Below are 26358 nucleotides of genomic sequence, written 5' to 3' on the forward strand. Positions count from 1 at the left end.
ATGGCGCCTTGGGAGTCTATTGCCCGAGTTTATTGCATCTCAGCAGCCTCCCCAGAATAAGCGGCCTAAGGGGCCGGTTTCAAAACCCATGTAGCAGGAAGTGGTAGGAGTGGCATTGTAAATTTTACCTTTTTCTCTCTCGATATATATATATTCCTATTCCTTCTTTCTCGTATCTAAACCTCCCACTTTTACTCTACATATCGATGTCAAATGCAGTGTGTTCTTAAGTCTAATCATTTTGCCTGTGTTAGGTCGCTGAGCCATCCTCTGACTTTATTTTTAATGAAAATCTGTCCAATGCCTTGCATTTGCATCACTGAACACCTTTGGTCATTAATCTCATGCCTCTTTTTTTTTGGTGTTCTACATTTGGGTTGGCAAAAACAAACTTTTGACGTTTTCCTCCCCATTCCATTTTTGCTTTGTGTCTCAGGTTTGGAAATTCGAATGCAGTGCTGACGAATCTATCACAGAGACACATACATTTCGCAATGCACACACATGCATATATATGTACCAAGACTATATATGATTTAGATTTATTGTCACGTGTACCGAGGTCAGTGGAACGTATTGCACTTAGTAAAGAACAGACAGGTCGTTCCATACATGAAAAACATTGGACGTATGATAAATACACAATGTAAATACAAGATATCGGGTGAATCATACGGAGTGTCGTGCGACATAGTAGAGAAGAGGTCAGTTCAGTCCATAAGAGGGTCATTCTGGGGTCTGGTACCAATGATGACGAAGCTGTGTTTGAATCTGTTAGTGCATGTTCTCAGACTTTTGTATCTTCTGCCCCATGGGAGAGGTTGGAAGAGAGAATAAGACGGGTGGGAGGGGCCTTAGATTATGTGACACACTTTCCCAAGGCAGCGGGAAGTGTAGACAGTGTCACTGGGTGGTAGGCACATTTGCGTGATGGATTGTGTTCACGACTCTCTGTAGTTTCGTACCGCCTTGGGCGGAGCAGTTGCCACACCAAGCTGTGATGCAGCCAGATAGGATGCTTTCTATGGTGCCTCTGTAAAAATTGGTAAGCGTCAATGTGGGGATGCCTGATTGCCTCAGTTTCCTGAGAAGGTCTAGGCGCTGTTGGGCTTCTCGTTCGTAGCGTCAATGTGGGTGGACCAGGACAGATTTTTGGTGATGTGAACACCTAGCAATTTGAAGCTGTCAACCATCTCCACCTAGGCACCATTGATGCAGACACGGGTGTGTACGACACTTCGCCTCCCGAAGTCAATAACCAGCACCTTAGTGTTGCTGACATTGAGGGAGAGATTGTTGTCGTCACATCATGCCACGAGGTTATCTATCCTCCTTCTGTACACTGACTCACCATTGATTGAGATCCGACTCACTACGGTCGTGTCATCCGCAATCTTGTAGATGGAGTTGGAGCTGGATTTTACCACGCAACCGTGTGTGTATAGGGCGTATAGTAGGGGGCTAGGTATGCAGTTTTACGGGGCCCGGTATTGAGGACTATCATGGAATAAGTGTTGTTGTTTATCCTTACTGAGTGTGGTCTATGGACCAGGAAGTCGAGGATTCAGCTGCAGAGGAAAGAGCCAAATCCTTGTTTAGGAGTTTTGATATGACCTTGGCTGGGATTATGGTGTTGATGGCGGAGTTGTAGTCAATGAATAGGAGTCTGACCTAGGAGGTCTTGATGTTGAGATGCTCCAGTGATGAATGTAGGGCCAGGTAGATAGTGTCTGCTGTGAATCGGTTGTGGCGGAATGCGAATATTGGTGAAGTTGTGACGTCTTACCGACATTCTTCCGGATGGCCTCTATTTTCTGGCGTTCTGGCAAAAATAAATTTATAAAATTAATTTTGTACAAACGTGATCAAATTTCCTTAAACAGCACACAATCTTATAATCGAGTATTTATGCGTAACAGCGAATAGGCTACATGCTGTTACTCGAAGGAAAAAGAAAAGTATTTACGATATTGACAGTTACCATAGCTCCCAAGGCTAATTTCTACGTTCCTCTGCGTATCAATTACACCAACTTTCTCTGAGATTAAAGCGAACTGCTGGTCTATACATCTGGGTTACAAGTTGGACAACTCCACCAAATTCTCAGACATGCGAGCTAACCGCCTTTTGCTTCATTGGAAATATTATTTTGAGATCATTTCTTTCTGAGTAAATTCATTTTTCATGATATCTCTGATGAATTTTCTTTTCACTATTTTCCACCTGAATGCTTTAGTTCTATAATTTGATACATTATTTTGAAACCATCATTCATGCATCAGGGAAAGTCACCATGGCTTTGTCAGAGGGAGGTCATGCCGTACGAATTTGATTGAATTTTTTTGAGTATGCAATCAAGTGTATAGATGAGGGTAGTGACGTTGATGTAGTTTATATGGATTTGAGCAAAGCCTTTGACAAGGTCCCACATGGGAGACATTAAGTAGGCAAAAGTACACGGTATACAAGGTAATTTGGTAAGGTGGATTCATAATTGGTTTAATGGTAAGAGACATAGGGTGATGACAGATGGCTGGAAGGCAGTGACCAGTGGTGGGCCACAGGGATCCCCGATTGTTTGTCATTTATATAAATAACATAGTTAACTACGTGGGAGGTATGATTAGTAAGTTTGCGGATTACGCAAAGATTGATCGTGTGTTGAACAGTGAGGATGAGTGTCTTGGGTTACAGGATTATATAGACGGGATGGTCAAATGGGCGGATAAGTGGCAGATGAAATTTAACCCGGAACAGTGTGAGGTCATACATTTTGGAAGGAGTAATTTAACAAGGAAGTATGCTATGATGGTCTGATACTGGGAAGGTACGAAGAATAAAGGGACCTTGGAGTAATTGCCCTCAATCTCTGAATGCAGAAGTGAAAGTTGATAGGGTAGTGAAAAATAAAGGTTGGGTGCTCGCTTTTATCAATGGGGCCATAGATTACAGCAGTTGGGAGGTCATGACGAGCTGTATAGAACTTTGGTGAGGCCACGGCTGTGTGCAATTCTGGTCACCACATTATAGGAAGGATGTAATTGCATTGGAGGGGGTGCAGAGAAGATGCACCAGAATACTGCCTGGGATGGAACCCTTAAGTTATAAAGGGAGATTGGACAGGCTTGGGTTGTTTTCTCTGGTGCAGAGAAGACTGAGGTGTGACCTGATTGAAGTGTCCAAGAGTATGAGGGGCTAGGACAGGGTAGATAGGGAGCAGCTTTTACCTTTACTTGAAGGGTTAGTTACGAGAGGAGGCATGTTCAAAGTGAAGGGTGGGAGGTTTAGGAGAGATTTGAGGAAAAACGTTATTACCCAGAAGTGGTGACGGTCTGGAATGCACTACCTGGGAGGGGGTCGAGGCGGGTTGCCTCATATTCTTTAAAAAGTACCTGGATGACGACTTGGCACATCATAGCATTCAAGGCTATGGGCCAAGTGCTAACAAGTGGGATTAGGTGAGAAGGTCAGGGCCTTTCATGTGTCGGTGCATTCTGTGATTCAGTGATTACTGTTATCCGATAACCTGAAATAGTTCAAACTATTCCCGCCCTTCCACGTTAACTTCAATGGAAGGTATCTGTAACTGTCAGACTAGCGGCCATTTAAAAATATTTGTACGAATCTCCCCGGGATTCCGTCGCTGAGCACAGGCGAAATTTACAGACATTGTTGTGCACATGGACAAAATTGACCTTTGACACGTCATAAACGTGAAGAAATATATATGTATGGGACTTGTGCATTGCGGGTAAGCCCAATATTTATTACCCATTCCTAATTTCCTTCGAAGAGTTAATGGTGGTTGGCAAGGATTCTTCTTGAAACATTGTAATGCTTATCACACACTTTCCTTTCATACCGCGCCCCTTTCATGATTGCACCAGTATTTTATGCATTCCGTCTTACAGAAGAATTGCTTACATTTTTGTGACCTGCCATCAAATAATCATTCAAGTACTGCAGCCTGCCTGTTTTCGCGTGTTGAAATGGCCATCCAATTTGTCGCACTTTGAATCTAAAGCAGCACAGTAGCACAGTGGTTAGCAATGTTGCTTCACAGCGCCAGCACCTGAGGTTCGATTCCTGGGTCACTGTCTGTGTGGAGTCTACAGATTCTCCCCGTGTCTGCGTGGGATTCCCCCGGGTGCTTTGGTTTCCTCCCACAAGGCCCGAAAGACGTGCTGTTAGGTGGATTGGACATTCTGAATTTTTCCTCTGTGTACCTGAACAGGCGCCGGAATGCGGCGACTGGGGGATTTTAACACTAACTTTATTGCAGTGTGAATGTACTACTTGTGACAATAAATATTATTATATAATTAAAGCTTCAAAAAGGCGATGATTCAATTCCAACTATATCGGCATCTTAAGTTAGGCCATGAGATTTATTTTCAGTTGTTGAATGTAACACCGCTGATGTTGAGAGATTAATTTCCCGATCTCACGCCGGAAGATCACCAGCAAAATGCCTTGATTGGAGAAACCATGAAAGCAAACCTTTTCTTCCATTCGTTTTCGGCTTTTCAGCAAAGTAACAGCAGAGAAATATCGCAGGAATATCAGTCTGCTCGCTTCTTGTTACTTCTAAGAGATGTTCAAACGTCTATTGTAACAAATATGCCCAATTTATTCTGTACTTATATTCCATGTGTTTGTCCCCTATTTTCAGTCCGGTTCCTTCTTGTCTTAATTCCCTTATTCTATTCCCATTTTCTCAGATTCAGTTTAAACCAGATATAATCTCCCTCCAGGGGCTTTTAACGCAATAACACACTTTGGCTCCATGCCAGCAGTTCTTCTGTCCAAATATGCTTCGTATATTCCAAACTTTCTTTCTTTTCATGCTATCTCCAATTCTGATCCACCATCTGAACCTCTCTTGATGCAATTTTATTTGAAAAATTTAGAATTATCTTTTCAGCTTGCTCCAATAATCACTTCATTTAGGCGCGTTTCACATGTATTTTCTAATTTATTCCTACCCTTTTAAAAAAATCTCTTCCGCTAACAAAAGACAGTACAAAACCCCTCTCTGTCAACAGAACTTTCTGGTCGTGGATTTGAATTTAACGTTCATGTGACTGAACACGCAAGGCTGCTAAATATTAAAATGTATGCCAGCACCCACAAATTATTGCCCTAACTGCAATGCCTTACCAACTGGCAGATTCACTCCATCAAATTGACATTTACCATCATATTTATTGTGAAGAAACATAACCTAAGTGAATATCATTGCATCTAACTTTTAGTCAGTGCAAGAATTCATCATGCAAGTGGCTTCAGTACACCTCTGCAGAAATATTGTTAGAAATGGGATACATTTGGCAAATTATTGTTCTCAGTACGAAACCTTTAGCTCTATTTTAAAGTTAAATTAATTATGTTGCAGTATTTACGAAACGCATGCTATAAGAACCATTTTAAATTTCGAGTTATAATAGACTAGGGAAATTTCATCCCAATTGATTAGAGAGAGCTTAAATCAATAGAATCAAGTGAAATAAATATAATTGCGATAACAAATTGCTTCTCAAACTGAGTGGCAGAATGCACAAACAAAAGTAATGTTGATGTGGAGATGCCGGCGTTGGACTGGGGTAAGCACTGTATGAACTCTTACAACACCAGGTTAAAGTCCAACAGGTTTGTTTCAAACACTAGCTTTCAGAGCACTGCTCCTTCCTCATGTGTGCGGCCTCAACCGGGACCTGGGATTCATGTTGCATTACATTCATCCCCCACCATCTGGCCTGGGCTTGCGAAATCCTACTAACTGTCCTGGCTTGAGACAATTCACACCTCTTTAACCTGGGGTTACCCCTATCTCTGGATCTGTAAACACTTAATTAACTGCAAATGCTCGCATTCAAAGCATTGTCTTGCATCTTTGAATTTGTCTATATATATGTTTCTGGAACATACCTCTTCATTCACCTGAGGAAGGAGCAGTGCTCCGAAGGCTAGTGTTTGAAACAAACCTGTTGGACTTTAACCTGGAAAAGCAATGTTCGTCATTAAAAAAAAAATCCTACCTAATTGCGTCTCACGTATCTGATCCTCTGTGAAATTGATAATGTGAAATAGTGCGTTAAAGACAATGATTGGTCAGTTCAAACGGCGAATGGTCCAAATAAATGCCTATTCCAAGAAAAATTATCATTCATTACTGTAGAAATTGAACACCGATTGCATTCAAAATGCTATGGTATGTGCAGTCACATTCGAACATTCCATCCGATTATCCCCTTCATTTAGTTTTATGATACAAGGTGCAGAGAAGTGAAATCATTCACAGAATTAGGGAATAGTTACAGCACTTGGTCTCTGCGACAGTGATTCATAATGTGTTACTGTCTCCACCACTTGCAATTCGTAACCACCGACTGCATTAGAAATCCCCAAAATGTCAAAATATTAAATTTGTGCCCTCTGGTGCTGTATTCTTTGACTGATGGGAATACCATTGTACTCTTTGCTCCACCCAGATCCGTCGGCATTTAAAAAACTTATATTGAATTTCCTCTTAATATTCTCCTCTCCGATGAAAACTATTTCCATGCATCTTTTCTGCACACTTTCCAGTGACTTCACATATTTTCCTGAAGTGTGGTGCGCAGAACTGGATGCAACGCTCTCGTGTTTAATACAGAATTTTCATGTTTATTCCTTTCGTCATCAATGTCCTTATCTATAAAGCAGAGAATTCCATATGCTTTATTAACCATCCTCACAACCTGCCCATCCAACTTCAATGATTTGTACACATATACTCCAAGGCACCTCTCTCCTCCTGCAACCCCTTGAGAACCAATTCACAATTCGCTGCCTTAAATTTAATGTGCCACTTGTCTGTAAATTCTACTAACAGATGCAACTTAACCTCATCACATTTGACACTAATACTAAGTTTCATGTCATCCCCGAAATCTGAAATTCTGACCTGCACAACCAAGTCTAGCCGACTAATGTATATAAAAAATAACAGGGTCCTAACGCCGACCACTAGGGGACTCCATTATAAACGTCCATGCAGTCCAGAATAAAACGGTTTTACATTACTGTCTTTCAATTTAGTGTTCACGTTGCTGCGATTGCTTTTCCTCCATGTGGTCTCTCGTTACTCTCAGGCCTATTCTGCGGTATTAATCAAACCACACTCAATTCAATATACACTACATCGACCGTATTACCCTACCCCCCCCCTTTCATCTCATGAAACGTTCAAGCAAGTTAGTGTAACACGGCTTGCATTTAATGAATTCCAGTTGGCTTTGCTTATGCAATCCGCATTTTCCAAAGTAACTTAATTCTGTCTCAAATTGTGGTGTCCTCAAGCATCCCCAGCACCGAAGTGTAACAAACTGGTTTGCAGTTGCTGGCTTTATCCATTCACCCGTTTAGAACTTGACGAGCGTGTAACACTTGCAAGTTTCCAGTAATCTGGCATCACCCCAAATCTTTCAGAGTCTGAAGAGGGAGAGACAAAAAAGTTGCAGGACAAATTTGATTAGAGTTTGTGCGCATGATGTTACCATAACTTGGACAGGAAACCCAACTTTTGAATTTAACGATGGAATGTTAAACCAGAGTTTTAAAAAATGTTATTGAGGCATTTATATATTTACACAACAAACACAACCATAAAACGAAACAAGCCAACAGGGCTGCAAATCAAACCAACTAAACACCTAAAACTCCACCATCCCTCCTCTCGCTCCCCAATCCCCCTGCCTCCTTTTTTTACCCCCCCCCCCCGCCCACCCCACTCCCTAACATCTTAACTGTCCTCAAACAAGTCGATGAACGGTGCCATCTCCGGGCAACCCTCTCCATAGACCCTCTCAAGGCGAACTTTATTGTCTCCAGCCGAAGAAACTCTTCCAGGTCACTCACAGACCCGGGTTTGGCGGCCCCGCGTCCCTGCATTCCAATAAAATCCGTCTCTGGGCTCCCAGGGAGCAAAGGCCAGTACATCGGCCTCTTTCACCTCCTGGACCCCGGGTCTTCTGACACTCCAAATATCGTCACTTCTGGACTCGGGATCATCTTTACCTTAAAGACCTCCGAAATAATGTCTGCAAATCCCTGCTAAAATCCCCCAAGCTTCGGACAGGTCCAAAACATGTGGACATGATTCGTGGGCCCACCCGGGCACCGCCGATACCTATCCCCCACCCCTTCAAAACACCTGCTTATCCTGGCCACAGTTATATGTGGACCACCTTAAAGTGAACAAGACTAAGCTCAGCACCCGACGCGGATACGTTCACTCCCCTCGGAGCCGCCTCCCACACCCCAGCTTCTATCTCTCTCCTCAACTCTTCCTCCCACTTATGCTTCACTATCCCTATCAGGGCTCCCTCCCAGTCCATCAACTCCTTATACATCTCTGACACTTTATCCTCACTTACCACTGATTTTGACCCCACCTGGTTCTGTAGCCCCTGGGGCGGAAGGTGAGGGAAGGACGGTACCTGCTTCCGGGCAAAATCCCACACCTGTAAAATACTCCTCTCTGGCAACTCAAATTCCTCCACCAACCCATCCAAGCTCGTGAAGCTGCACCCAACGAATATGTCCCCAAACCGCTCAATCCCCGTCGGTTGCCATTCCGATACCCTCGTCCAGCCCCCCCCCCCAGAGGAAACATACGATTCCCATAAATTGGCGCCCAACCTGAGCCCCCCTCTAGTCTCAGCTGCTGCCGCCACGGTCCCCACACCCTCAGGGTCGCATCCACCACAGACTTGTGGGGTACCTGGCCGGCAAGAAACGTAAAGGCACCGTCAACAGTGCCCCCAAACTCGTGCCTTTATAAGAGGGTGCCTCCATCAGTTTCCACACCGACCCCTCCCCACTACCCACTTCCGAACCATGGCTATATTAGCCGCCCAGTAATAATTCATCAAATTTGGAAGAGCTAATCCGTCCACGTTCCAGTAGCACCTACTTCACCTGCGGAGTCTTACCTGCCCAGCCAAACCCCCAAATCAGCGCATTCACCCTCCTAAAAAATGCATTAGGAATGAAGATCGGGAAATGCTGGAACGAAAACAAGAACCTGGGGATTACCGTCATCTTCATCAATTGCACCCATCCCGCGAGCGACAGCAGGAGCACATCCCGCCTCCTAAAATCCTATTTCATCTGTTCCAACAAAAGAGCCAGATTCAGTTTGTGCGACTGCTCCCACCCCCACGCCACATGAATACCCAAATACCGAAAACTCGCCCCCACGACCCTAAAAGGCAACTGCCCAGCCTCTTCTTCTGCCTCCTCACTTCATTTCAGAAAAACCTTGCTCTTCCCCATATTCAGTTTATATACTCAAAACCGGCCTAAATAAACCATATACCCATAAGCCCCTCAATACCTTCCAAAGCGATTGAAATATAGAGGGAGCAGATCGTCCCCAAACAGCGAAACCCTGTGCTCCACACCCCTCCTCCCCGCATTATTCCCGACAGTCCCTTGATGCTCTCAGTGCCATTTCACTGGTTCTTTACTCCAGGAAAAGAGAAATGGAGGACAGGCATCCCTGCCTCATCTCCCGGCGCAGCCTAAAATATTCCAAACTCACCTGGTTGATTCTTACACTCTATGCCAGTGCCCGGTACAACAACCGGACCCAATCCACAAATACCTCCCAAACCCAAACCGCCCCAGCACTTACCGCAGAGAGCCCCACTCCACCCGGTCGAAGGCCCTCTATGCGTCCAGGGTGACTACCACCTCCACACTTCATCCCTCCGGGGGTAGCCTTATAACATTTAAAAGCCGGCTGATGTTGGCCGAAAAATGCCTCTCTTTAACACACCCCGTCTGGTCCTTCCCTATCACCCCCTTCACAGTCTTCAATCCTTGAGGCCAAGATCTTGGCCAGTAACTTGGCGTCCACCTTTAACAACAAAATTGGCCTGTAGGATCCATACTGCTCCGGATTCTTATCCCTCTTTAAAATTAATGAGATGGAGGCCTGCGATAATGCCGGCTGGAGAACCACCTGCTCCCTTGCCTCATTAAACGTCCTTACCAGCAGGGGCCCAAGTCTCCTGAAACCTGCTGTAGAATTCCATTGGGATTCCGCCTGGGCCCGAGGCCGTCCCCGCCTACATCAGCCCCATACCCTCAAGCACCTCCACCAGCCCAGTGTCGACTCCCAATCCCTCCACCAGGTCCTCCTCCACCCGAGGAAACTCCAACCCCTCCAAAAGACGATTCATCCCCTCCATTCGGCCAGGGGCTCCGACTCATTCATTCTCTTATAAAAGCCCCCAAAATGCTCCATTCACCCCCTCCGGATCCAAGACCGTGCCCCCCCTATACTTCACCTTTCTGATCTCCCTCGCTCCCTCCTGCTTCCTCAATTAATGCGCCAGCATTCTACTTGCCTTTTCGCCGCACTCAAAGACCGCTCCTTTAGCTCTCCTCAACTGCCTTACCGCCTTCCCCGTGGATATCATCCCAAACTGAACCTGACGTTTGTCACTCCCTCAACAACCCCGCCTCCGGGGCCTCCGAATATCTCCCATCCACCTGCAGAATTTCCTCCACTAACCTCGCCATCTCCGCCCGCTTCATCTTATGTCTGTGCGCCCGGATTGAAATAAACTCCCCCCCTTACTACTGCCATCAGTGCCTCCCACAACGTGGCAGCCGAAACCTTACCCGTATCGTTCAGCTCCACATATCCCCGAATAGCAGCCCACGCCCACTCACAAACCTCCTCATCTGCCAACAGCCCCACATCCAACCTCCACTGAGGGCGCAGTCCCCCCTGTCCCCAGATTCATCAGCAAGTCCACCCAATGCGGCGCATGATCCAATACCACAATTGCCGAGTGCTCTGAACTGCCCGCCCCCGCCAACAATGGCCTGCCCAACACAAAATAGTCGATTCGGGAGTAGGCCGTAGGCATGGGAGAAAAACGGAAATTCCTTTGCCCCCGTCCTACTAAACTTCCATGGGTCCACCTTGCCCTTGCGCTCCATAAACCCCCTCAGTTCAGTCGCCATCACCGACTCCCGCCCCCCTTCCCCCGCCTCCGGACCTCAGGCTCGACCATTCCAACCTCGGCTCCAGTACCGTGTTAAAATCCGCCCCTATTAGCAACCAGTGCGAGTCCAGGTCCGAGATCTTCTCAAGCGTATAAACTCTATATCATCCGAGTTCGGAGCATGAACATTGATTAACACCACTGGTATCCCCTACAATTTCCCATTCATTAGAATAAACCTCCTTCCGGAGTCTGCCACTATGCTTCCCACTTCAAAAGCTACCCATTTATTTATCAAGACGGCCAGCCCCCTCGTCTTGAAATCCAGCCCCGACCTGCCCTACCCACCATCTCCTGAGCCTAGTCTGATCCCTGCTATTGAGGTGGGGTTCCTGTAAAAATGCCACATTTACCTTTAAGCACCTCAAATGCGTGAACACGTGAGACATCTTGACTGGCTGATTCAGACCTCTCACGTTCCATGTGATCAACCTGGTCGGGTCCCATAACCTCCCGCCGCCGCTTATTAACCATAGCCCCTCCTGGGCCAGCCTCTAGCCCGCGTCTGACACCTCCTCAGGCCCGCCCTCGGATGTCCACCATTATTGACCCCCTCATACTACATTTGAAAAACCCCTGCCCTGTCAGCAGTCTCCCACACCCCCAATAAACAACAGTCCCAACCCCCCATCAACACTCTAACCACCTGCCCACTCCCACTGCACTTCCGTGAACTAGCCCACCCAGCTAGCCTGGCAGCCCCCGCCCATGGCGCCTAGCATCCTACTCCCCCCCATTATTTCTCTCCGCACCAGCACTCTCCTGCTGTAAAGAACACCATCAACATTCAAAGACCGAAAGAGACAAGTACACCCCCCATACTCCCACACATGAACAAAGGACAATGGCCCCCAGAGAGAAAAAATAACCTCCACCAAAGTTCAATGTCCTCCTTCACCTGCCAGCCCATTGCCTCTCACAAACCCCATCGCGTATAGTCCCAAAATAATATTTGTCCTCCTCCATAGTCCCAAAATAATATTCTCGACCACGTAGGTAACCCAGAGGTGAGCCGGGTACAGCACCCCAAACTTCGCCCCTTCTTAAAGAGGGAAGCCTTCACATTATTAAAGCCCACTCTCCACTTGGCAAGCCCCGCATCCAGGTCCTGGTATACTCGAAGTTCGCTGCCCTCCAAGATTCACCGCCTCGTCTGTCTGGCCCACCCCAGGATCCTTTCTTCGTCCAGAAACCGGTGCAACCATACCACCATTGCCCCCGGTGGCTCGTTGCCCTGCGGCTTCCTCATCAGCGCCCTGTGCACCCGGCCCACCTCCAGTGGCCTTTCGAAGTCCCCTTCCCCAGCAACTTCTCCAACAACTTGGCCACATGCGTCAGCGTCCGCTCCCTCAATGCCCTCTGGCAACCCCACAATCCTCTGGTTCTGTCTCCGGGAGTGGTTCTCCAGATCCTTCACCTTCTCCATAAGCCACTTCTGGGTATCACGCATCACCCCCATATCGGAGTAAGCTGCTCATCATGCTCCCCCAGCGTCTCCTTCACCTTCTGGATAACCTGGCTTGGAGACCAACCTCATCTCTACACAGTCGATCCCTGCCTTAAGCGGATCCACCACCCTCGCCAGGTTTTCCAGAGATTCCTTCCTCTGCTGGGTGAACTTCTCGTTCAAGAAGTCCACTAGCTATTCCATAGACCACTGAGACAACCCTAACCCTCCACCATCTTCCCCTGTGTCGCAGGAAAAGTTTCTCGCTCCAACAGCTCCTCTCGCCTAAAATCATTTCTGGTCCACGAATCCACCCACCGGTGGAACAAACTCTTCCTCCACCACTCCTCCACCCTCTTCCACTAAAACATCCGCTCGTTAATTGGGAAAAGTCCAAAGGCACCACCATAAGCGGGAGTTAAAGAATGTGCTACCAGTCACACCATGGCCGCCACCGGAATTCTCATCTTAATCCAGAGTTGCCTTTAATCTGGGCAGTGTCCTGGCAGGCAGGTGAAGTTAACATCCTGCCTCATGCACATGTAACTTGATCGGCACACATGTTAGCGTCTATGGAAGTCTCGGTATCTCTATTCCATCGTGTCATCTTTGACTTTGTTACTTACCATCGTCTTTCACATGTTTATCCATGTCTAAAATAATAAGAGCAATATATATTTGTGTTGACTTGGCGAATAATCAGTACTTATCTATTTAAAATGTTTATCAAGAAGCCACTGAGAGATACACAATTATCAATGCAAAGGACTACCTTCTTTCTTGTTTTTTAATGTATCATCTTTTGGACAAAGAAAGCAACGTGAAAGTGTTTTATCTCCCATTTGACTCTGAGTCATCACTGAGTCATAAAAAACAGAAGCAAATCACATTCTCATATCTGAATGTTGCTGGCGCATGGAAGATTGGTCAAGTCTGCGTGTTTTTCAGCAGCGGGAGTCGGCGCTTCTTTCGCTGGAGGCGGGATTCCCGCCTTTGTCAATAGAATTCCCATTGAAACACTCCTCGCCGCCGGGGCCAAAGAATGCCCCCTCCCCCCCCCCCCCCCGTCGCCACCAGAGAATCCCGCCGTGAACGGAGAACTCCGCCGCGACCACAGCATCCCGCGGACAGCGCTTCCCTCGGGTTTCATGGTGGCGTGACGTGGCTTCAATGGGCCATCCCACTGACAAGTTGTGGGAGTATAGAATCCCGCAGCCGAGAAACAGGCAGCTGGGGGCCGGAGGATCTCAACCACCCCCTTTCCAGCCGCTTGTCAATGGGATTTAACATTGAAGCTGCTGCAGGCCGCCGAGAAGCCTATTGGCGGGAATGCGCTGCTGGCGGGAGAAACAACCGATTTTAAGCCGTTTGCGTGTTTCGCAAATGTTGTCTCGTCTGACGCCGTGCAATATCCGTTTTAATTGGTCTTCATCCTTTGGTTGCGGCAATTTATCCTTTATGATATATCACATGCAAAGTATGAGGCGAAGAAGGTACAGGGTACAATGTACAATGTGCTGACCGGAGTTCTGTGGGAGACGATGATAAACAACTGCCGAGAAGAGCGGTTGGATTAGAAAAAAACTCAGCGACAATAATGGCGGGTGTGCCTGCGGGCGTCATAATCACACCGTTGGCAGAGGGAATATTCTATCGCTCAGCGTTCATAGAAATATAGAAAATAGAAGTCGGATGAGGCTATTCGGCCCTTCGAGGCTATTCCGCCATTCATCGTGATCATGGCTGATAATCAAGATCCTCCCATTTCGCCTCCCCCCCATATCGTCTCCCCCCCCCCCACCCCCCCTCACATCCCTTGATCCCTTTAGCCCCAAGAGCGAAACCTAATTCCTTCTTGAAATTACACAACGTTTTGGCCTCAACTACTTTCTGTCGTTAGGGAAGAGTGAGCCCTTTGTATTACAGGCGGGGGACCAAGAAAGAGGGATAGAGGACCTACTGCTGAGGAGGGCGGAGGGGAGCTTTCGGTATCTGGGGATCCAGATAGCCAGGAGTTGGGGAACCCTACATAAACTGAATCTGACCAGGTTGTTGGAGCAAATGGAGGAGGATTTCAAAAAAATGGGACATGGTACCGCTCTCGCTGGCGGGTAGAGTGCGGTCGGTCAAAATGGTGGTCCTTCCGAGGTTTCTGTTTGTGCTTCAGTGCCTTCCCATCGTGATCACTAAGGCCTTTTTAAGAGAGTCGGCAGGAGCATTATGGGGTTTGTGTGGGCGAATAAGACCCCGAGAGTAAGGAGAGGGTTCCTGGAATGCAGTAGGGACTGAGGAGTGTTGGCGCTGCCAAACCTGGGGAGCTACTACTGGGCAGCAAATGTGGCGATGATCCGCAAGTGGGTTATGGAGGGAGAGGGGGCGGCATGGAAGAGGATGGAGATGGCGTCCTGTCAAGGAACGAGCCTGGGGGCGTTGGTGACGGCACCGCTGCCGCTCTCACTGACAAAGTATACCACGAGCCCGGTGGTGGCGGCAACGCTAAGGATCTGGGGCCAGTGGAGACGGCACTGGGGTGCAATGGGAGCATCGGTGTGGTCCCCGATCAGGGGTAACCACTGGTTTGTCCCGGTGAAGATGGACGGGGGGTTCGAGAGCTGGCATCGGGCAGGGATTGGAAGAATGGGGGACCTGTTCATCGACGGGATGTTTGCGAGCCTAGGGGCACTGGAGGAGAAGTTCGAGTTACCCCCGGGAAATGCCTTTAGATATATGCAGGTGAGGGCTTTTGTGAGGCGACAGGTGAGGGAATTCCCGTTGCCTCCGGCACAAGAAGTTCAAGATAGGGTGATCTCGGGTGTATGGGTCGGGGAGGGCAAGGTGTCGGAAATACACCAGGAGTTGAAAGAAGAGGGGGAAACGCTGGTAGAAGTGTTGAAGGGTAAATGGGAGGAGGAGCTGGGGAGGAGATCGAGGAAGGTCTGTGGGCTGATGCCCTAGCTAGGGTTAATTCCTCCTCCTCGTGTGCAAGGCTCAGCCTGATACAATTTAAGGTGGTCCACAGAGCGCACTTGACGGGGGCGAGGTTGAGTAGGTTCTTTGGGGTAGAGGACAGATGTGGAAGGTGCTCAGGGAGCCCGGCGAACCATGTCCATATGTTTTGGTCATGCCCGGCACTGGAGGGGTTCTGGAGAGGAGCGGCGGGAGCAATATCTCAGGTGGTGAAAGTCCGGGTCAAGCCAAGCTGGGGGCTAGCAATATTTGGAGTAGTGGACGAACTGGGAGTGCAGGAGGCGAAAGAGGCCGGCATTCTGGCCTTTGCGTCCCTAGTAGCCCGGCGAAGGATCTTGCTAATGTGGAAGGAGGCGAAGCCCCCCCCAGCCTGGAGGCCTGGATAAATGATACGGCTGGGTTCATAAAGTTGGAGAGGATTAAGTTCGCCTTGAGAGGGTCTGCGCAGGCGTTCTACAGGCGGTGGCAACCGTTCCTAGACTATCTCGCGGAGCATTAGAGGAAGGTCGGTCAGCAGCAGCAGCAACCTTGTGGGGGGGGGGGGGGGTGAAGGGGACGGCCTGGGAGGGGGTGGGAGGGGGGGGAAGGGGGGACTGTCTGGGAGGGTGGATGAGCAAGAGATAACATGAAGGGTTGGGGAAACTTGCACACACGGGTGAGGGCCAGTGTACAAAGCTGTGTAAATATATAATTTTGCCTTGTATATATCTTGCTCTGCGCGATTTCTCGTTTTATTTTGTTACGGGGGGGGGGGGGGGTTATTGGTTGTAAGGGAGAAAAATTGTGTTAAAAAACTTTACTAAATATATTTAAAAAATACTACTTTCTGTCGTAACGAATTCCACAGATTCACTACTCTCTTGGTGAAGAAACTTCTACTTACCTCAGTTTGACAAGAATGACCCCTTATCCTCAAACTATGAACCCTAGTTCTGGCCCACCATCGGGTACATTCTTTCTGGATCTAACCTGTCTGATCCAGTTAGAATTTTGTAAGTCTCTACGAGATTGCCTTTCATCGCCAATGGTGGAGTCTAGATAAAAGTTTGTTTCCATTGCATTCCGTTGCTACCTTGAAACAAACAGGTTGACAACGTTTGACAATTGCAGACGAGAAGGCTGCACGCTGTAAATTCGTCGAATCGAAATCCAGGAAATAATACTCAGACCATGCCTTTCCCATTGTTTTATTGGAAGTCTTAGCGGATGGAGAACATTGTGCTGCCTAAGCCTTATTTCTTTTTGCACTTGTTTGTATCTGGAATGGGGTTCGCAGCGATGGCTTTTCGGGTCCATGAAAATTCAGCATTCCCAATCATCGACCATTTTCAAATTGAATGTAACATGACATTACTTGTACCTGTGGAAGTACGTAATTGTGTGAGAAGATTTCAATTTGTCATCGCGGAAACAGGTGGAAGGGACAAGAAGGCCTTTCTATCACATTCCTCTCAATAAGATTTTAAAGAAATTTGTCATTCAATATGCCCTTCCTTACTTGCACTCTTCAGCTCATTTCTCAGATTTTCGGCTTCTAAAAAGGCAAATACAAACAATTTTCATCAATGTTATTTCAGATTCAAGTAATTTTGTTCCACATTTAGTCACTGACCTTCAGTAATACACATATAGTTTTCTTTATTGTTTCATTTCCCGGTAATGATGTGTGGGACAGTTGCTCTGGCATCTGATCCAACAGTCCAGATGCACAAGACCACTCGAGAATGCTCAGGCCTCCTGGACCAGCGTTAAGACCATACAATGGAGGAACAGATGTTGGCCATTAGGCCCTGGAGTCAGCTCTGACATTCACTGCGATCATGATGATCTGATGTGATAATCCTCAACTCCACTTTCCCACCTTATCCCCATGAAGCTAACGGAACGGTCAGAAGAGCCCCCTAGTCTCATCAATGTGTTGTCAACCTTGAACCCTCATCATGTCAAACAATTAATTTCAGATTAACAGTGTATAGAAGTTTAATCTTTCCTGACTTTCTTCCTTTTTAAAGATTTGCGTGTGTGTGGAGTGGTCTGTTATACATTCTGTTCTGGTTGTGGAATCTGATGGTAGACCTGATGGGATTCTGCATTATGGCTGGACATGGGGAAGCAGGATTCTCTGCCGGCCGATGCTGAAATCGGGGATTGGGCGGAGATTCAGTTCTGACACTGAAATCGCGGCAGGAGCCAACTTGATATCAAATCACAATTCTCTGTCACCTCGACAGCTGCGTCAAAGTGTTCCTGAACGCACGTACAGTAAACACTATTTGCATATCATTGGCCCAGCATTCGCTGGCGTCTCCACGACTCTCTAGCTCCGATGGCCGAATTCCGACTTCAAGGTTCACTTGTGCTTTTCAAAATCGTGAAACCGGAGTCGTGGCTGATGAGGGAAAGAGAGGAGGTAGGACACGCAGAGGCACGGCCTTGAGCCGCCAGGCCGGACTAGCCGCGCCAACTTGGGGGGAGGCAGGCTCGGCCTCAGCTGAGTGGAGGTGACAGAGGAAGGAGCGTGGGGCTGGGATAAGCTCCCACGGGACTAGGGCGGTGCCCATGCAGGAGCCGCTATTACCAGGGACTGCAATGCAGCCTTGGTGCACAACTCACTGATCACCCGCATTGACCCCTGGATCTGCAGAGTGACACTCGCCGCATTGGTGTGTCCCCACACCAACACTCCAACATGCCACCGAACGCCATACATCTCTCCACCCAACCGGCTGCCTCCCATCGCTGGGGCATCAGGCGACCCACCCAGGGCAACACGCATTGTAGCACCTGTGGAGGTGCCGGCAGGATGCTACGGAGCGTACCACTGGCAGGGGCAGTGCCAGCCAACGGGCACGTGGCAGCAGAGACGGCGCCATGGCCAGGGCCTTCATGGTGCCGGGCACCTGTCATTCAAGGACTGGACTGGGCATGCCATCGAAGACTCCAGCTGAGCAGGGAGACAGTGCAACATATCTGCCAGATCTCCTGGCACTGTGGGGGAATGGGTGTGGACATCCACCCCTGGTGATTGTCAAGGTGACGGTCACCCAGAACTGGGGTGAGGGTGGTGTAGGTGGGGATGAGTGTTGTATGGGGATTCGGGTGGGGGTTCGGGTGAGGATGAGGGTGGGGGTAGGCGTGAGGGTGCGGTTCAGAGCTGGGGTGAGGGTGTGGGGGAGGGCGGTGTGGGCATGCAGGTGGGATGGTGTGGGTGTGAGGGTGGGGCTGGGGGTGATGGTCCGGTTCAGGGTTGGGGTGAGGGTGGGGGTGTGGGTGGTGTGGTCATTAGGGTGGGGTGAGGGTGGGGGTGCGGGTAGTGTGAGGGCGAGGTTGAGGGTGGTATGGAGGTGGTGTTGGGGGCTTGTCTTACGTTGCAAAGGGAAAGCAATTAAGTGGGATCTCACTTCCTCGCACGCAGCCGATCTCCACCAGGTGACCTTCCTTTCCTCTGGTCACCGACCAAGTCCACATCCTCTGATCAGCCAATGTGTGGGGCCTGAGGTCTGGTAGTCCATCTCGAGTCTTATCTCATTCCCTTCAGTTCCGGGGGGCATTCTCCTGGGATGGAGGAAAGAGAAAACGACAGTGTTAGAAAGTCTGTCGCATGGAGGCCAAGGGGTGGGTAGCTGCTGGCCTCAGGGTTCACGGAACCCGGCCATGGCAGCCAGCATGGGTGCCGGCATTTCGTGCAAGGTGGGGGTTTGACGCCCTCTGGGCCGGGGGAAGCGAGGGGTGGGGGGGGGGGGGGCGGTCGTAAGGCATGGATTTGCAGCGGAGATTAGGTTCAACAATGAAAAACAGAACTGAAAATATTCGAAACACATCAAAAGGCGAGTGTCAGAAGATTATCAGGAATTTACTTGCTAATAATTCCGTACTTATCATCGCTATGCTCTCATAGGCATGAGAATAAGAAAAGTAACTTTATGAAAGCAGTAATTTGAATTGTTTAGAAATTCTCCGTCAGCAAGATCCTGGGATCCGCTGGTAGCGCATCCACGCCCACGGGGTACCCGACGGCGTGGGGTGGCCATAATGGGACCGCATTGGCCAGTTGCGGGAATGGAGAATCCCGCTGCTGGCGGGGGCGCGCCTCGCAGGAAAACGCAGCTGGCTTAGCGGTGAATCCCACGCACATCTTTAAGGCTGGTTTAGCTCAGTGGGCTAGACAGCAGATTTGTGATGCAGATTAAAGCCAGCAGCGCGGTTTCAATTTCCGTACCAGCTTACCCAAAGAGGCACCGGAATGTGGCGAATAGGGGCTTTTCACAGTAACTTCATACTTGTGACAATAAAAGGTTATTGTTATATTAAATCCGCCTCTCAAAGCATGTCGCTGATCCCAGCGAAGTCTTTATGATTAATGTACCTGCAGCTTGGGAGCCTGATCAACATGTGCCGTTGTATATTGAAGACTCATGCACAAGCGGCAATGGGTGTTGGTTGGTCGAAACAAATGAAGGCAGCAAAACAAAAGATGTTAAGCAGGAGCCTGAAGTGCCGAAGCTGAATTGAACTCAAGATGTGAAATTTACTAGGAAAGCAGGAAACCGGTGTGTAATGTCGTCTGGACAACAATGGTTGATCTTACTGAGTCAAATGACTTGCAATTTTGAGACCAACGAGGGGTTGCCAACAGCGAGAGATGGAAGCCTAGGAGTGGAAACCAAGATTGTCCAAATGGACTTCAATGTTAATTTAACACTTGCTTCGCAAAATAACAATATGACGTGTGTTACTCTGTCTATTGACCAATAGTTTGGAATTGTAAATTACTGCCTATACACTGTCAAGTGTGCTAATAAGAAACGCGTTGCCGTCATAATAACAGGCCCTTCGGCCCAGCTTGTCCATACCGCCCAGTTTCTAGCAGTAAGCTAGTCCCACTTTCCCGCATTTGGCCCATGTCCCTTTATACCCACCCTGCCCATGTAACTGTCTAACTTTCTAAAGGAAACAATTGTACCCGCCTCTACCTCTGGCAGCTCGTTCCAGATGCTCACCACCCTCTGTGTGAAACAATCTCCCCTCTGGTCTCCTTTGTATCTCGCCCCCTCACATTAAACCTATGCCCTCTAGCTTTGGACTCCTCTACCTTTGGGAAAAGATATTGACTATCTGCCTTATCGATGCTCCTCATTATTGTATAGACCGCTATAAGATCACCCCTAAGCCTCCTACGCTCCAGGGAAAAAGGTCCCAGCCTATCCAGCCTCTCCTTATAACGCAGACCATCACGTCCTCGTAGCATCCTCGTAGATCTCTTCTACACTCATTCTCGTTTGACAATCTCCTTCCTATAAGAGGGTGACCAGAACTGAGCACGGTATGCCATGTGAGGTCTTACAAATGTCTTGTATAACTTCAACCAGACATGCCAACATATTCAGCAGCGCCAACACCCTTCCTTCCATCGTTCCCGTTCCAATTAAGCCCTCCTAACTCACGGGGTCTTCCCCGCCCAAACCAATCCAGAGGTCAGCACATTGACCTTCTTAAAAACGACTTAGGGAGGAAGATTGGGAGGTTCTGAAACACAAACAGAAATTTTGGCAGCACGCCATTTTTTCTATCTGCACCCGCCCTGCCAGCGACAGTACACCTCTAAAGTCCGTCCTCATCTGCTCTACCAATCGAGCCAGGTTCAGCCTGTGCAACTGCGCCACCTGAATACCCAAATATCTAAGATTCACCCCCACCGTCCTGTGTGGCAACTCCCCTCGCCCTTTGGTCTAAATTGCGAACACGTCACTTTCCCCTATATTCAACTTATATCACTAGAACCAGCCAAACTCCCCAGGTTCCCCATGATGACTCCGATAATACCCGCCGGGTATATATACAGCGGCAGGTCGTCCGCATACAATGCGACCCTGTGCCCCACCCCGCTCAATCCCTCTCCTGTCCCTCGGCAAAGAGGCATTTCTATTGGCTTTATCGCCAAGGTGAAGAGGTGTGTCGAGAGCGGGCACCCTTGCCTTGTCCGACGATGCAGCCCAAAGTACTCCAATCTCACTTGGTTCATCCGAACGCTCGCACAGGTGCCTTATGTAGCAGCCGGACCAGACCATGAACCCGTGTCCAAACCCGAACCGCCCTTGCACCTCCAACATAGAAACCTACTCCACCCGATCAAACGCCTGCTCCGCGTCCATCACCACCACTACCTGCACCTCCTTCCCTCCGACCGCATCATGGTTAAATTAAGTAGTCTCCCCACATTTGCCGACAACTGCCTCTGCTTCGCAAAACCAGTTTGATTTTCTCCTCACACCCAGACACACAGAATTCGATTTGCGAAGCCAACACCCTGACAATCAACTTGCCATACACGTTTTATAATGATATCAGGTGGTACGACCCACATTGCTCTGGATCCTTACCTTCTTTAAAATCAGGAAGATGGACATCTGCGACATTGTATGGGGGAGGTCCGCACTCTCCCTTGCTTCGTTCTACGCCCTTACGAGAAGTGGCCCCAGTTCCACCCTAAACCTTTGATAGAACTCTACTGTGAAACTGTCCGGCCCTGTGGCCTTCCCTGACTGCATCTTCCCCTTACTCTCCATCACCACCTTCAGCCCAATTGGGCCTCCTCCCTGAAGCAGCCGTTCCTCTATGGAAAACTCGAAACTCTCCAGGATCTGCTGCATCCCCTCCTCCCCCATCAGGGGCTCCGACTTATATAGATTCCAAAAAAGGACTCAAACACCGCATTCACTGATGCGCCAGTGTCCTACTCGCCTTTTAGCCATACTCACACACTGCCCCTCTGGCCCTCTGCAACTGCCCAACCATCTTCCCGTAGAACCTAATTCAAACTCCACCTGGAGCCTCTGCCTCTCCGTCAGCAGCCCTGCCTCCAGCACCTCCGTCTATCACCTGTCCACCCTCAAAACCTCATCTACCAGTCTTGCCCTCTCCTTTCGCTCCGTTTTCTCCCTCTGCGCCCGAATTGATATAAACTCCCCCCTGACTTGAGTGCCTCCCACAGCATGGCGGCCATGACCTCCACATATCCTTTAGCTCCATGCATCACCGAATGGCAACCAGCAACTGCTTGCACACATACTGATCTGCCAAGAACCACACCTTCAGCCTCCACTGCGGGCGCCGGGCCCCCAGGCCTCGAGCAAATCCACACAGTGTGGCGCCTGGCCTGAAAACAGAATCACCGAATACTCCGAGTTGGCTATCCTTGCCAGTGTCGTCCAGCACGAAAGCTCAATGTGGTTGTACACCCGGTGCACATGGGAAAAGTGTGAGACTCCTTCGCCATTTATCTCCCAAACCTCCACGGAGCCATCCCCTCCATGCGCTCCATCACCCCCCTCAGCTCCTTTACAACTCCCGACACTCTTGACGACTTGGGACTCGACTGATTCAAGCTCGTATCTATGACCGTATTAAAATCCCCTCATAATCAGCCGATGCGAGTCCAAGTCAGGCATGCTCTCTTACACCCGCCTCATAAAACCCACATCATCCCAATTTGGGCATAGGCATTTACCAGAACCATGGGCATCCACTCCAACTTCTCACTGACCATCACACACGCCCCCCCCCACCAGATAGTCACAATGCTCCCTATCTCAAATGCAACAGTCTTATTGACCAATACCACCAGCCCCTCGCCTTCATATCCAGCCCCACCCGTTCCTTCTTCAGCCTTGTTTGGTCCCCTATCTTCGGGTTTCGTCTCCAGCAAAAAATAAACGGCTGCCTTCAAACTCCTCAGATGCGTAAACACACATGACTGTTTAACCGGCCTATTCAACCCCTTTGCGTTCCACATGACCAGCTTGGTTGAGGCTCTTTAAAGTGCTTGGTGGTATGTTGAGGGCATTCCGCTCCCCGCCCCCTGCCGCTCAGCCATACCGTCTTTTCAGCCAGTGCCCGACTTACATCATGCGGCCAACTTTTGGTGCGTACCGTCATCAATCGCTTCCAGACCGTGCCACACCAACTACACCTATGTCAGACATCCTCCCCTGCACCTTCAAATAAAGAAACAACTCCCTTCCCCTCCCCCATGCCTTCCTCCTGGCAACACCCACTTCCCTCCCGTTAACTAGTCCCCACAGCGAGCATGCTGCCCCCCGCCCAAGGCCTACAACCATCCTATCCTCCTCCAGTTCCCTTCCCGCCCAACCATCTATCCCTCAAGAGTAACAGAAAGCACACTCACCATCAGTGCTCCCTCATAAAATCGTGCCCTAGAAATCCCACCGCCAAGCACTTTAAAGAGCACACAAAATTCATCCAAAGTTCAGTGCCCTCACACTTCTCCCAGTTCGTTGTCCCTCATAAATTCCATCGTCTCCTCTGGTGTGTTGAAATAAAATTCTCACTGCTGGAAAGTGACCCGCAGATGGGCAGGGTTCAGTACCATACGGCAAAGTCACTCCCTTTTTGAAGAAGGTAGCTATAAGCAGGTTAAACCCGCCCTCGTCTTCGCCAGATCCACGCCAAGCATGTTTGCCGCATACGCAGTCTCCGCACCTTCAATGCCTTCAGCTATCCCGACAATCCTTAGGTTTTGCCTTCTGATACGATTCTCCAAATCTTCCACCTTCTGCCCCTGCCTCTTCTGACTCTCACGCATCACTCCCGTCTGCCAACTGGGCGGCACGTTAGCACAATGGTTAGCACAGTTGCTTCACAGCTCCAGGGCCCCAGGTCCGATTCCTGGCTTGGGTCACTGTCTGCGTGGAGTCTGCTCTTTCTCCCCGTATCTGCGTGGGTTTCCTCCGGGCAGTCCAGGTTCCTCCCACAGTCCAAAGGGGTGCAGGTTAGGTGAATTGGCTGTGGTACAATTGCCCTTTGTGTCCAAAATGGTTAGGAGGGGTAACTGGGTTATGGGAATAGGGTGGAGGTGTGAACCTAGGTACAGTGCTCTTTCCAAGGGCTGCTGCAGACTCGATGGGCTGAATGGCCTCCTTGTGCACTGTAAATTCTATGACCAACGAAGCCAACTGCTCCTCGTGCTCCCCACCACGTCCTCCACTTTCTGGATCATCAGGCCTTGAGACTCCAGCGTCTGCTCAACTTGCTCGATCCCAAATCTCATCGGTTCCACCACCTTGGCCAGGTCTTCCAGGACTTCCTTCCTCTGTTGCCGAAACGTATTATTCATGAAATCCACCAATTGCTGCACCAACTACTGGGACGGCAGAGCAGCCCCCTTGTGAGCAGCATGCTAGCACAGTCATTAGCATTATTGCTTCACAGCTCTAGGGTCGCAGGTTCGATTCCCTGCTTGGATCACTGTCGTGCAGAGTCTGCGCGTTTTCCCTCTGTCTGCGTGGGTTTCCTCTGGCTGCTCCAGTTTCCTCCCATAAGTCCGAAAGACCAGCTGTTAGGTGAATTGGACATTCTGAATTCTCCCTCCGTGTACCCAAACAAGCGCCGGAATGTGACGGCCAGGGGATTTTCACAGTAACTTCATTGCACTGTTAATGTAAGCCTACTTGTGACTATAAAAATTATTATTATTATTGTCCTCCGCCATCCTTCCCTGTGGCGCACCACGAAGACTCTCCAGCTCCAATAGCAATTTCTTTTTCCTGGCAATCCTCGTCCGCTGTTCCGTGTACCAGCCACACCAGCAGATTATTGACTTCCCCGGCACTCCTGTAGACTTTTTCCTCAAATACGTTGCCCTTCGGGCGGGGAAAAGACCAAACAATTCCGCCTTGCGCTGGAGCCAGCCAGTGTGCGATCACTCACTCCATGGCAGCCACCGGTAGTCCCCTTCACGATTTATTTTAAAAAATAAATGTAAACAATGGGTTGCAAACACAATTTCTCCCGACCAACTTGTGAAAGTCCAGAATTTCGGGAATGTGTGTCACGTGGAAATGTGCCCCTCAATCGGTGTTTTGCCCTGGTTCCGAATAAGACTGGTTAGCATCTGCTGTGTTTGATAGCATGTCATTGTTGAATGTAAGAGCAAAGGTGGCTTGCTTCTTGTCGCTTGTCCCTACTCGTGTCGAATGGTTTCCTTATAATGGTCGGCACTGCTTCACAAATCACTCTCGGAAATAAGCCACCCTGTTGCTTTTCTTTGAATTCGTGACATTTGTCTGTATTCACGTCCCATAGTTTAGCCGAATCGTTATAGACGTACGTGCCTCTTTTGCAGTCCTGAAGTTCTCTATCTGAAAAAATAGAAATGCAATAAAAAACGTTTACTTTAATCATATCGTAGAAGATGCAATAAATTCGGCAATAGAATATTTACAAAAACAATCCAATTTAAATTGTCTTACTGCATTCCTCAGCCGATTTATCTGAATACAGGCATCAAAAACATATTGGATTAATGCACTGAACCATAATCGTTTGTTAAAAAATATTGATCTGTTATCTCGCCGAAGGAGTTCCTTGCTCGTCACATAGCAAGTGATTGGGAGCAATTCCACGACCCCCCCCCCCCCCCCGCCGCGTTTTAATCCAAATTTCGTGAGGTAAAGCCTCCACGCGTTACTTGAATGAAAAAAATAATTCGCTTTGAATGAAACATATATTAACAACAATGTTGACTCCTAAATAAAAACGTCAACAAATCCCCGTTTTTGCCTTTTGCTAGGTTAAGTTTAAACGTAAATACACGAAGTGAACGCCAGGATTACAGAAGATTTTATTTTGAGAATGTCGATGCTTTGATAGTTATACTTACTGCCCTGTTTTCGAAGTTCTTCCAGCTCTAAATAAATAATTAAAAATATGAAACGCATGAACATAATCACATAAACATTCATGCATTTATAGTCGGAATAGATTCGTGTGAAATAGAAGATGTAAATAAGGTTCCACCTTGGATGATTAAGCAGACGGTTGATTAATTAATTGATTGATTAATTAATTCACTCAACTTTCTGA

The 26358-nt window shown here is 48.6% G+C and overlaps 1 protein-coding gene across 1 annotated transcript in view; it reads right to left on the bottom strand.

The window, feature by feature from the left end:
• Positions 1 to 26358, bottom strand: part of LOC140389101 (uncharacterized) — a 306705-nt gene that overhangs the window by 40569 nt on the left and 239778 nt on the right. The window contains exons 46-53 of the mRNA XM_072473261.1: positions 26156 to 26182; positions 25746 to 25766; positions 25608 to 25634; positions 16976 to 17011; positions 13283 to 13309; positions 13137 to 13163; positions 6039 to 6065; positions 1787 to 1822 (exon numbers count right to left, since the gene is read on the bottom strand). Of these exons, the coding sequence (XP_072329362.1) occupies positions 1787 to 1822; positions 6039 to 6065; positions 13137 to 13163; positions 13283 to 13309; positions 16976 to 17011; positions 25608 to 25634; positions 25746 to 25766; positions 26156 to 26182 (228 nt within the window). The remainder of the gene's footprint in view (positions 1 to 1786; positions 1823 to 6038; positions 6066 to 13136; positions 13164 to 13282; positions 13310 to 16975; positions 17012 to 25607; positions 25635 to 25745; positions 25767 to 26155; positions 26183 to 26358) is intronic.

Source organism: Scyliorhinus torazame, chromosome 14 (genome assembly GCF_047496885.1).
Source record: "Scyliorhinus torazame isolate Kashiwa2021f chromosome 14, sScyTor2.1, whole genome shotgun sequence".
NCBI classification, from domain to species: domain Eukaryota; kingdom Metazoa; phylum Chordata; class Chondrichthyes; order Carcharhiniformes; family Scyliorhinidae; genus Scyliorhinus; species Scyliorhinus torazame.